The 12,661-nt window shown below is 44.9% G+C and overlaps 1 protein-coding gene across 1 annotated transcript in view; it reads left to right on the top strand.

Annotated features, from left to right (window-relative positions):
* The window catches only part of LOC129111485 (nck-associated protein 5-like), a 113,934-nt gene that overhangs the window by 32,717 nt on the left and 68,556 nt on the right, over positions 1–12,661 (top strand). The window contains exon 3 of the mRNA XM_054623455.1: positions 2,725–2,798. Coding sequence (XP_054479430.1) covers positions 2,725–2,798 — 74 coding nt within the window. The remainder of the gene's footprint in view (positions 1–2,724; positions 2,799–12,661) is intronic.

Below are 12,661 nucleotides of genomic sequence, written 5' to 3'. Positions count from 1 at the left end.
AATTCAGTCTACACGTGAGTACCTGGGCCTCGTGGGAACCATGCAGCTTTCACTCACGCCGTAAAACCGTCAGAAATAATGCCTGGCTGGAGATATAACACGCGGCCATTACGTACATGAGTCATGCTTTAAATCTGGGGGGTTTAAATACCCTCCCATTTCACATGACAACTAGCACGCCGCATTCTCCGCATTCCTTCATGTGCGCTGAGGATTATTTCAGTGCCCTGTCATTAGGAGAGGTCTACGCGATGACAACACGGACTCAGGGCAGCTTTACTTCACGTTTGATGTGGCCTGTAAATATTTCCCCTGACACGAGGCTTTCACGAAGAAGGTTCCCCTTTGTGCACCAGCCGTGGTCATTATGGGATCGTGTTGCTAATGGTCTTTTCGGAGACAGACTTTTAACCCCCAGACTGTTTTTTTCTTGTCTGCTTGAGAAAAAAAAGTCACACATTTTGCTTGATGAGATGGAGACGGCGGAGTGAGAATGAAGCATGCTGATTTCGACTGTATTCTGTATTTAATAATGCATAAAGCCTTGCTGCTAATGCTGAACACCAAAGTCTCTGATATTTGGAAGACAAACATTTCATCCCATCCTCCCACTAAGTTAGCACAACTTCATCAAGAGAATGTTTGCTGTGGTTTTGGGCTATTGATTAACTGCTGTTGGAGCCAACAGTAAATTTAACTTTGGTAGCTTTGCTGAGTGCTAATGGCTTTCCAGCTTTTCCAGCTTGGGGTGTGAGTTGCACTCTGGCTGTGTGCGCTACGGCGCTCTGAGACGAGCAGATGGCTTTGGGGCACTGTTGTCTAACACTGCAATTGGTTGCTTTCCAAACATGAAAGATTTACCGCACTGTTTAAGTCAAAATTAATGATCATGGAAGAGATGATGAAAGATTAAGACTTGATGTCTTTTTTTTGTTGTTTAAATAGTGGAAAGTCTGACAGGTATTATAATATGTGGCACCACGCTATTCAGCATCGATCTGTTGTCGTGCTTTTGGCATCGGCCCTATTTGCCCTAATGGTCACCCAGAGTGCCCTTGACTGGCGACTTGGCAGGACGCCTGGGCCTCTGCCATGTTCAGCTGGCATTGGGGGGGAAAGCTGGTGGTGATGGGTGTCTTCAAGTGGCGGTCTCAGATGTGAGATTAAGTGCGATAATTGCTTGAGAAGCAGCAGTGGGAGAGCGGCACACTGGGAGGAGGAGGGGGGAGACTAAACAACTGCACTTACTGTATTTAGACCAGAAGCTTGTGCTTGTGAACATCTGGACTAATGTGAGTTTACTCTCAAGGCCACGGGTTAAAAAAAGCTCTTTAAGTCTGGTCAGGCCCCAGAGGTGAGTCATAGGGAGGTCAGAATCTGTCTACGGCAAATAATTAGAAGTTCTTCAGCTGTGATAAAGGCTTGAAGATACAGAGTGAATTGTATTTTATGGAGAAGCTGTTGTTTGTTGTGATGCAGTTCGTGATTGCATCACATGGTATGTTCCTGCTATTTTTATCCACCCGATGCACAGAAATTCCCCAGAAATATGCATTGTTTTGATAGATCTCATTGTTCCAAAAGTTGCATTCCCACATGTTATGTTATGTTTGACACATGCCTTTTCACATTTTCAGGGTATAACAGCAGGGGTCCTCCGCAAAGTTGCTGCAGGCACAGTGTTTGTTTTTCGGTTTCTGGTGGTTTGAAAAGTTATTTTTCAAAATAATCTGCTTGTGTTTCACGGATGGGCTTTATCTTTGCCATCGACTAATTAGAGTACTGAGATTACAACAGAAACACAGAAAACTAGATGCCCAGGAGCAGGCGATCATAAAATAAAAACAGAATATGAGAAAAGGTTTTATTATGATTACTTTCTGGTCCAAACAGAGGGCAGATAAATAAATGTCTCACAGATACTACTTTTCCCCGTAGACTGAGATTCCTGTCCTTGTGACCTCTTCATGGGAATCCCCGTTATTCAATTACACTCTTGGAGCACATGACCAGACCGTCTAGAAATCAATGGCGAGCATCTGTCCCGGTGAGATAACCGCTTACCCAGGAGATGCGTCATGAGCTGTCAAGCCAATTAATTAGTCTGAAACTTGGATTGCACTGATCTGACAGCGTCAAGTCACAACTGGCTGTGTTATGTACTGTAGGTAGACCTCAAATGTCTGAAAACACAGATGGTTGAGGTACCTATGTGGCCTAGCTCTTACAGTTGCACTTCCCCCCCTTCTGCTTTATGTAGTCGGACCACTAAGAGGCAAATCATTAGTCCACAGCCAAGAAATCCTGACATCTGTTTTTTCCATTCTGCTCGTACTCTTAGCTCATTTCGCCCGTGCAGTAACTCAGTAGCACACGTTTTGTGAGTGTGGGCTATTCCCAGCTGACATTACACAGCTGGGCTCGCTCCTGGGCCAGCCGTTAGAAGTTACCAAGAGCTGCTTCTGGAGTTACACACAGCGAGAAAGAGAGAGATATAAACTGATTACTCACACCTTTTTTTTTAAAAAGCACTTCTGTTCTGTTCTTCACACATCTATGAAAACAAAGTGGAGGAAATACACAGTCCAGACACGGTTTTACAGCATCAACGTTTAGGATGACGGTTGACTCCGCCTGTGTTTCCAATTAACCTGTATTCAGTGTGAGATTTTGCACACTGACTCCATTGTTTACTTTTGGCTTTTCTAATTTTCTTCCTGGCAGGAATACATGGACGCCAACAAATGCATTGACGAGCTTCTCAAACAGCTGGACGAGGAGCGCCGAAACGTCCGAAGGTAAGAGGGGTTCTTAAAATGTTTGGGGCAGATGTTTTATTGCCGAAGGACATCAGCAGCTGCCTGCAATCCATTCCCGACCGCAGGCAGCAGAACAATGTTGTTTGGTTTTGAGCTCGAGACAAGCTTTGTACGCTGTTCTTGAGAAATGCTTTTTGTGCTGGAAGCCCACTAAAACGTGACGGACAAAGGGGGAGACTCTGGTCCCAGTGTGGGGTTGACTGGGGGCATTTCTCATGGAGGAACTTCGGAGCAGATTTGCTCCAGACAATGGGAATGAAGAGCTTATGGAGATGCCAATCTAATGACCTTGTCCCCTCCGTGCTCCTATCTTTCCTGCCCTTCCAGTGATGCACTTTCCCCATAGAAAAAGAAGAGACAATTTTTTAAACTTCACCGTCTTTTGTACGACCCTCTCTCCATCTCAATGGAGCTGTATTCTCCCCGTCACAAAGTAATTTTCCCCCTGAGTGAGCAGAGAAAGGCCGGGGGTTGGACACAGGGGTGAAGGGGTCTCAGGGTGGGTGGCTGGGGGGGGATGGATGACCACTGACCATCCCCTTTACTAGGCCAGGGCAGCCCTTTAATAAAGGAAGTGATGTGTAAAGGAATGACCCTCCCGTCTATGTCATCCCCTCCCCTCTTTATAAGACGGGGGAGTCTTTTTGGTGACACCCAGAGTGACCTAATGGCCACTTAGAAGGACCAGAGGACCAACTGGTTTCAAACCCATGAACTTGTAGTGACTCCAGTTTTTTGGAGTGGCTGTCTTAACCACTATCAGCATGTTTTACATTTGGATAAATGCCGTTTCCTGTTTTCCAAAAGTTTGACTTGACGTTATGTGCCTCTGCCTCGTAGACCTGAGAGTATTGTACTGTCACAGTGAAGCTGGATTTACTGTCAACCCAGGGAGAAGCTGTCTGCTGTAAAATTACTTCAAAGTTGAAGTAGGATTTGTTATTTGAAGATCATCTTTTTAAAGCTTCCGCTGAGCACCAATGCTTCCTCATGTTCCTCCTGATACAGTAGGACTTCTGCACAGATGAGATCAAACGATCTAGCCGCTGCAAAGACACCAGCACATATTCAGCCAGTGCTTTGTGCATTTAAATGACGAGAGGGATTTTCAGTTTTCAGAAACAACATATCACCAGGAAGGATTTGTACTCATTTCTTCTCCAGCGTTGGCCTGTTCAGAGTGTCGACAGTGATAAATGACTTCACAAAGGCTTTTGTTCAGCTGAAACATAGACAGAAACTCAAATAAAAAACTCCGCCTCCTTCCCCTTATTAAGCAGCATCTCACGACGCTATAGATGTCTCCCTCCACCCCTCAGAATATGGGGCCCATCAATCCGTCAATGGGAGAAAGAGAAGCCCTTACATTCCTCTGGTTCTCTGCATCCCCTACTCCATGACCCAGTGACCCACTGCATTCATGTCTCTCATTGTGACATATTATGGGGTAGTTCACGCTGGTGAAGTACACAGATTGACAATCATGACTTAGTAAGTTAGTAATGATATATCAAACATCCCTGCTGTTGCGTCAAATAGACATGCATCTTTGTTTTTTCTCATTAAAGGGGAGATTTTGAGCCTTAAAAGAATGCTTCATGAAATATCTAACATTTGAGCCTATTTCAAGATCTTTTAAAACATGAATACATGAACTAAAGATAGTTTTCTGTTTTTGATTGTCTGTCAAAAGCATCTGCTGCATCCAAAGCCTCGTGCAAACACAGACACTCACACACAGTCCCTCTCGTTCAGTCGCAGCAATCGCTGCCCGATGAAGCACAAAACCCCAGTGGGATGCTGGCCGGGCTTTCCTGCTCCCTCTATTCAATGTGACCACGTCCTTGACAGACGGAAACAAAAGCTCAGCGGCACAGTGTCAACATCAGATGGAGCAAATCCCAATTTGGCAACGTTCGATGCGGCGTACAGTAGGACCCTGACCCGGGGTTTCCAGTTATTCAGCATTTGTTTTGCAGCCATTAAGTATGATGAAATGTGTTTTTAAAAAAGATCTACAATATCATTAGTGGTGGCTCCTAAATGCTGGCGACACACAGTTGTAAATTGATGGAAAATAGAGTTTATTACAGACTTCTGCTGAGTGACAGACATGTGTATAAGAGACATATGGATGTTCTGCGGCGTTAAAAAGCATGACGGACGGGGAGTTAGTTTGCATGACCTCTTTCTGACAAGCTGCTGTGTCAAGGCACCGTGACTGTGTAATCTTCCCTGTGGATTAAAACAATGTAGATTAGATTTTTCATTCTCCCACTCTTGATATGACGCTGTGCTGAGCTGGTGTTTCCCTGAGTCTTCTCCTGACCTTGTTTTCAGTGGGTTCAGCGTGGCCAGTATCAGGTCACATGACCCGAAGCTGGGCTCACCTGCCATTTTTCTGCCTGCCGGAGCAGATGGCATTTTGTCTGTGACCCCTTCCACACCTTGGAGGACAGGGAGGGACAAGGAGGGGTGGGGAGTCGGAGGCAGGGGGACTCAGCTGGAGATCAACGGGGTTTGGGACAGGTTGCGTTGCAGCTGCAGCCCCAAAGCCTAAAGGACATTAGGACGACATCTGCTGATCAATAAGCTATTTGTCATGTTCATAGAGCAACGGCTCATCGAAGACGGCAGAGAGGGGAGGTCAGATCAGATGTGTGCTTATCTGAGGGATTATAGCTAATAGGACTTTCTTTGTGGAAGTGAATTTTGCGAGTCGATTGAATTAAAACTTGAATAGTTATGTCCTGTAATTGCTCAACATTTCAATGTTGTATTTTGGATTGTGAATTTGAAAGCAGCTATCAAAAAAGTCCTTCATCAGAATAACTCCCTTTGAGTCATTTCGATAATCTCATTCCATCATTTCTTAATTGTTTAAGCTTTTAAGATCGCAAAGCCACTAATACAAATGCAACAAATTGTTTCAACTGAGGTTTAAGACTTAAAAAATGTCTCTAAAAGCACTTTGAGTGACTTTGAGCGTTCCCCCTAAATTTGTCAGTTAAAGGACACTGATGGAGGAAAATGTCCTTGCACTCCTACGAGGAAGGCAGGAAAAATGTGTGTGTATCCTCATGGGAGGGCCACGGAGCTGGGAAACAGCTTTACAAATCTGGACCTTGCTGATGTTACTACAAGGCATATCTGGCCTCAAAGACGCCTGTGTGCTGCCGGCGGTCTGAGCCAGATGAAAGGCTGTAATCCCCAGCTGAAGTATGTGGCGAGGCCTGCTCCGTCGATGAGGAGGTGGATAGCCTCCCCGCAAAACCCCTCCAACGCCCCGAGGATCTGCCGTCTCGCTTGGGCGAAAGCCATGCTTTTTACAACTTTAATTGGATAAATTGACCGGTCTAATGCAATAATTTGATCATGCTAAGCTCCAAAGAGATCTAATACACTCCCAAAGTATATTTGTGTGCCCTCTGAAGTGAATGACTTAGCCTAATCCTTCCATTAGGGGTCACTTTACGGCCCGGGAGTCCAGACTCTGAAATATCTCAAAGGAGCCTTCAGTGGGTAAATAAATCAATCCGTGAAACCTTCATCGGAAACCTTCAGGCACTGCTGGAATCTGGAATCAGAGAGAGTCAGTGGGTGGTTTTCATCAAGCTTTTCTTTGTGTTTTCCTAAAAAAAAGCAATGCCACAACATCTGGCGTGCTTGTTAGCACGGAGAAGCATCTTGTTGTTTTCATAACGATGTATTCATAACGATGAACTCCCTGAAGCAATTAGTCGAGGAGGTGACACAAATCAACGCTCGCTATTTAATCTCGGCGAAGATTCACTAAGTCTGTCTGGCTTTGGACGCACTCGTCTCCCGAGTCCCGTAAAAAACGCCAAACGCTCCGGCCCTGATTCATGCGCAAAAAGTCCCGGCTCGGCGGAAAATACATGCATCAGTTTTATGGAGCTTATGAGAGGAAAAGGTTAATCGAATGGGTTAATGAAGCCTTTTACTGATGCTCCCTCAAGGTCGTTTCATAGCTGCATTCCCATACACACTATAAGGGTCCTCCTTCTCCACATAAATAAGCCTGTTTTTTTTCTGCTGCATTCAAGGTTAACAGTATAGCTTAGCAACTGTCTACTACTCTTATTTTGAAAACAAAAAACCTACTAAGCATAATGGATCTATCCGTTCCCTGCAGATGTAGTGTTGTAATCAACACATTTTGTTAGCGGTTTCACAACATGCATATGCGCTGTTTTATAGGACTTTTGACACGTATTCTTGGCATTTGGATTGAATGGGGTATTATCTGCATTCCTAGAAGCAATTAGCTGTGTTAAAGAGCTGAGTCTGCTTCAGTCTTGCATAATAGCTAATTACCACTGTTGTTAAGTGAGTTCTCAGGCACTAATTTCAATGTCTTGTGCTGTAGGAAAAGCCGTTTTACTACGCATTGTTTTAGAATATTACATTTTTTATCTGATTTCCAGTCACTCTGGCTTTGTCAGCTGAACGAGGGTTTCACACAACATTTGGGTCTATTAACTTCCATTGAGTTCCTCTCTCCTTTGTGCAAAGAAAAGATTTTCTCATCTACATCAGTGTTTGGAGAATGTGCTATGGCTTCTTTTGTGCTCATGAAAGCGTGCAGTTATTTTGACTAATGTCTGCTGCAGAGAGTTTTGGAAAACATCCTCACCTAAAGATAAGACGAGAGATAGATCCTGTGTGGTTTTGGGTTGTTGATAGAACCTGTGTGGTTTTGGCTGGTGGAAGTCACAGTGGCTGCATCCACGCTATTTACCTCCAGCTCAGGGCTCTTTGGAAGACATACTCTTATCTCTCTGAGGAAACAGGAAGATGTGAAAATGTGTGAAATTCATAACATTTGAAGGGTTGATTTATAAAAAATCTAGTGTTGAATCTCTGCTGCTATGGGGTCTCTCAAAAAAGACAATGACAAAAGATGGACTTTGATGAGGTTGTGAGGTTGTCAATCATTGTTGCTTCATTGTTAAACAACCACCATTGCCGATTAGAATCTATCCGACCTGAATCTTTCAGGCCTAAATCATGTTGACTGAGATAACTTCATATGGTGCCAATGGAAGTCTTGTTGCATCAAAATAATAACCATGAATATAAATTGAGAACATGGCTAATGTAGACACATCTCTTGGCATCATGCGCTCTACCAGGTTGATGCTTGGTTGCTTTATAGCATTAAAACAAGGATTAATGACTGTCTTGATAAAATAATTGCATTTTAACATCTATAAACTACTTTCAAATTGAGTTTAGAAAATATTAAAAGCAAAATGTCAAAATCTATCTCCTGTGTTTTTCATTTTGTACCACTAACTCCGTGTGGTTTCTTTATGGCACTAAAAAGTAATTCTTTGAGCAGTGAAATAAGTAAACGCTAATGGAAAAAACGATAAAGAAAAGCACCTCCTTGTGAGGGGAAACAACAGGCTTTTTGTGATTGTAAAAATGTGGTGTTAATTTGACTAGAACTAACAGTAGCTCCAGTGTGAGGTGAGAGGATACCGCTGACATTAGTCATGGCATAATGGCCCCATTTGTTTACCATAATCACACCAGGAATGTCGAAGTATTTTTCTAAAAGATTTACCGAAGATTAATTAAAGATTAACTCCAGGAGCGTAAAATCCTGCTCATTCCAGTTTTGCAGACTTTTTTTCCTCACAAAGAGGAAAATCTCGCCCCCACCCCCCCTCCCACTGCTTAATGAAACATGACGGCGGTGCATTATCGCATGCATTGCATTACACACTTCATGTTGCCACACAGAAGTTAAATGACAAACACACACACACTCTGTCTCTTGCAGCGTGACCCATCATGTGATTTGCATCTGTCTGGTTCTTTTGGAGCTGTGTGGATCCTGAGCGGCCCTGTGTTGGGTAAACAAACACACTGCCTGTCTACAGCTTGGCATTTCCTTTTGCTCGTCTTGATGCAGAAAGCAGTCTAGCCATGTTGACAGCTAAATATCTCCTGGATGGATTGTAACCACCCCATAGTACCTCTGATGTGCTTCCAAATGATTCCACACCCCTCACTTTGCCTCGGTTGTATCAGACATTTAATAGCCGTTCTCAGAAGCACGTCTAAGCTTAAACACAGCGTATGATCTAATCGTCTTTAGCGCGCTGCAGAGAGACTGGAAGGGAACAAAGTTTTTCCTTCTTCTTCTCCTCCTGTGTGATTAATGTCTGTCTGGGAACACACACCTAGACCGGTCGAGTAATGAGGCCCCCCCTCCCACACACACACACCCCCGGTCACTCCTGGTCGCTCATCTGAGATCAAGCTGCAGGGGATTAATGTCGCCAATGGGGAAGTGTGGCTGACGACTGGAGCCCTGGACAGGATGTTTGTACATTCATATACACTGAGTAACAAAGTTGCTTACTTTTGAGGGACTCCCCTACATTTATCTGATACAAAACATATGATAAGCTCATAAAATATGATTAATTGCAGCAGATTAAATTACCCAGCATCTTTAAGCGATTGCATTTAGCTCCATATGGACCAGATATACTATCAACACGCTGTTGGAACATGTTAGTGTATCAATAATTTAACACTCTGAAAGGTCGTTTGTGGTCCGAAGATATCACTGTGAAAAATACAAACCAGGAAGTCCAGTTTGAAGAATACATCAAAATACAGCAAGTTATTTTCCCACTTATTTTGTTAATGTTTTCTGGATTTCGTTGCATTGTTTTTGCCTGGTTAGTCTTTACATTTGTCTTTAAAAAAACATGAAAACAATAAAATAAATAAATGTGCTAAGACCTTCCACACATAAGCTCCCAAAAATACAATTCACATAAAGTCACAGGATCCATAGTTGTAATTTCACATCGCTGAATTACTACTTTCACTTCAGTAAAGGATCTAAATACTTCTTCCACCACTGCACACATACTACCACAACCACCAGCGTCCCTTTAACCGAGGCTACACTCCACCGCAGTTCAAAGGTGCTTACGCTCACACGTTTCCAGCGTGCACTCGCACGCTCACAACCACAACCACGAGCATCCTTTTCCCTCAGACCACCCTGCACCCCATTATGAATCCATATCGACCCGACGTCCCTGCAGCTACTGTCCCAGCACCGTCCTGTCTCCCCCCCCACCTCCTCCCTGAGGAATGCTAACCTAGCCTGATTGTGTGTGTGTGTGTGCGCGTGTGTGTGTGACAGTGGTGGAGCCAGGCTGGCTGTGTGGGCGGCCGAGTGTTTCCAAACAGTGGAATCTGTCACTGACACCCCTGGCAGAGCAATAAGCAGGGCCTTAATGAGCTCAGCAGATCACTCAGCATACTGGGTCGACACACACATACACACATGCACACACGCTTATAGACGCATGAATATTACAAATACAGACCCACATACAGTGCAATAAATGGATGTACTTACGGTTGTGAGAACCCATATGTAATATGTGCATATGCTGTATGAACACACATTGATTGTTGCATGCATGCATAAACCCATGCACCAACACACACACACACTGTGTTTCATACACACACTTGCAGCACTATACAAACACATTACACACACTAAGACTCTCATTATGGAGTTGAAATGGGAGAAAACGAAGAAGATTAGAGGAAAGAACGGTTTGACTGTCTCGGACACAAACACCACGGGTACACGACTCTGCTTTCTGTTTGTCGCCCTGCAGAGGAAAGACATCGCTCAACGATCGCCGCTCGCTCTTGATCAAATTAGAATGGAACACTGCCCTCAATATTTCTTGATTACGTTGCATATGCATGTGTTAACGCTGACTCAGCCGACCATTTGTCCTTTATACCCAACCGGCACAATAGTGTCTAATTGGTGACCACCTGCTCTTAGAATCGAATCACCCTCGCTCTGTATTCAGATTTCCCTGCAGGACAGCTGCCCTTATGATATAAACACAATTATGCCTCTGCGTGACATTTTGGTCACAAATGCAATAATCAGGCGTCATGAATCTTTCCTGAGGTTTTTTACGATGACAAATGGGAATGCGGCCGCCAGCTTTACGAGGTGTCTGATAACGAGAACTAGACGAGACCTGTCAATTTTTTATTATCTCTGTTGGGTGATGCCAGATTTTCCCAGCGTTAAAAATATATACCTCCAAACCCCACGAGTGAGAACTCATCCCTGCATGTTTACGCTGCACCTTCCCTCAACTTGAAGCCCCCCTTCCTCCCTTCTGGTCTCCAGCAAACTAATTTTCTCACATGGTTAGTGTCATTGTTCATTTGGGACATTAGTGACAGTGAATGTGGGGCAAAGTGGCAGCGATGGCCCCGGCTCTAAGTCAGCCCTGTCCTTTCTTTCCCCTCTTTAACTGAGCGCTCCTGTCACCGGGACCCTTTTAATTCCCCCTTTTCACCCCTCCGGTGCCCGCCCCCTCTCGCACTGGTCCTATTGGGGAGCAGACAATAGAGAGTGTCCCCCCCCTCCTGTTCTGCCTCTTCATCCCCCTCCTCATCTCCCCTCGGCCCTTGCAGGCGTCCTGCCTGGTTGTGGCTGTTGGGGTTCCAGGCTGCAGTTTGTCACAGCCGTTCAGCTGAGACTGATTGTGATTGTGGCAGATGGGCCGGAGCCTGCTCCGTCACTCGGTCCAGGCAGACCCAAGCACTTCTGCCTCAGCTTTGACAATTTTTTTTCTTTCTCTGGCTTTCAGATTCTATCCTTCGCTCTCTTGATCTTGATCTCTTCCTCGGTCCTCTTTTGTCAGTCTCTTTCTTCTTCTCTGCGTTGTTTTCTAAAAGCTCAGTGGCCCCTTGTCCAAACTAAATAGTACAGCCAGTGTTTTCAGATTCATCCACTGGAGAAAGACTTAAGAAAGGGCAAAACTAAGCCACAAAGATCTGTTTTTAAATTAGGGCCTCAGTATTCTTCCAAAAAAGCGCTTGTCATCCTAAATGCATACGTGTCCGACATTCTATCTATTAATTTTCTGATATGCAATTAAGTAATCAGTCACTTTATACCGGTTGTTTAGGTGGTGCAGGATCTGAACTTTCTTTCACATAATGACACCAAACAACTTGTCCCTCTCTATGATGGAAGGCTTTTTGCCTTCAAGCTGGGCGACACATCATACCTACATACTAAGAGAGATCTCTCGTTCTTTTTGTTGTTCGTTTTTTTGCTTTCTGATCTCTTCGGTCTTATTAGTCACCTTCCCTGCCTCTACCTCTGTTCTAAAAGAGCCCAGTTAGTACAACATCACAAGCCGACTGCCTCTTGCTTCCACACGTTCTCTTGTTGGAGTTAAACCCCCTCTACACTGTTGTCACCCCCCAAAAACTCCTCCTCCTCCTCCTCCGTACAAACCCCCACCCCAACCTCGCTTCTCCTCCCCTGAGGAAAGAGCCACCTTCAGAGAAGGCAGCGGAGCAGCCGTCTCCCTGAACACATGTTAAACGTCCTGCAAGCCCGAGGAGGAGGGAGGACGCAGTCAGAGAGAGAAAGAGAGAGAGAGCCGGAGAGAGACACAGCGACAGACAGAAAGAGAGCGAGGCAGAGACGGAGTGAAGAGAGAAATATTCTGAAGAGAGATAAAGCCAGAGGCGGGTGAGGGCGGGGGGAGGCACACATTGCTCTGTGTGTGTGTGTGTGAAGAGGAGACACTCCACTCCTGAGCGTGTGTGTGTTAGTGAGAGAAAGCACAGCGCAGAGGGAGAGTGTATGCAGAGAGGAGGAGAGGGAGGCAGCGTTGGGAGAGTCAATGCATGTTGCCAGATTGAGAGAGACAGGCAGGCTGGAGGACAGACGCAGCGAGGACTTGGAGGAGGAAAGGGAAGCAAGGATTTAGAGTGCTTGAGGGAGC

This window comes from Anoplopoma fimbria, chromosome 22 (genome assembly GCF_027596085.1).
Source record: "Anoplopoma fimbria isolate UVic2021 breed Golden Eagle Sablefish chromosome 22, Afim_UVic_2022, whole genome shotgun sequence".
Taxonomy (NCBI): domain Eukaryota; kingdom Metazoa; phylum Chordata; class Actinopteri; order Perciformes; family Anoplopomatidae; genus Anoplopoma; species Anoplopoma fimbria.
Note: the sequence above shows the minus strand (reverse complement) of the source record. Positions and strands in the feature narration are given on the sequence as shown.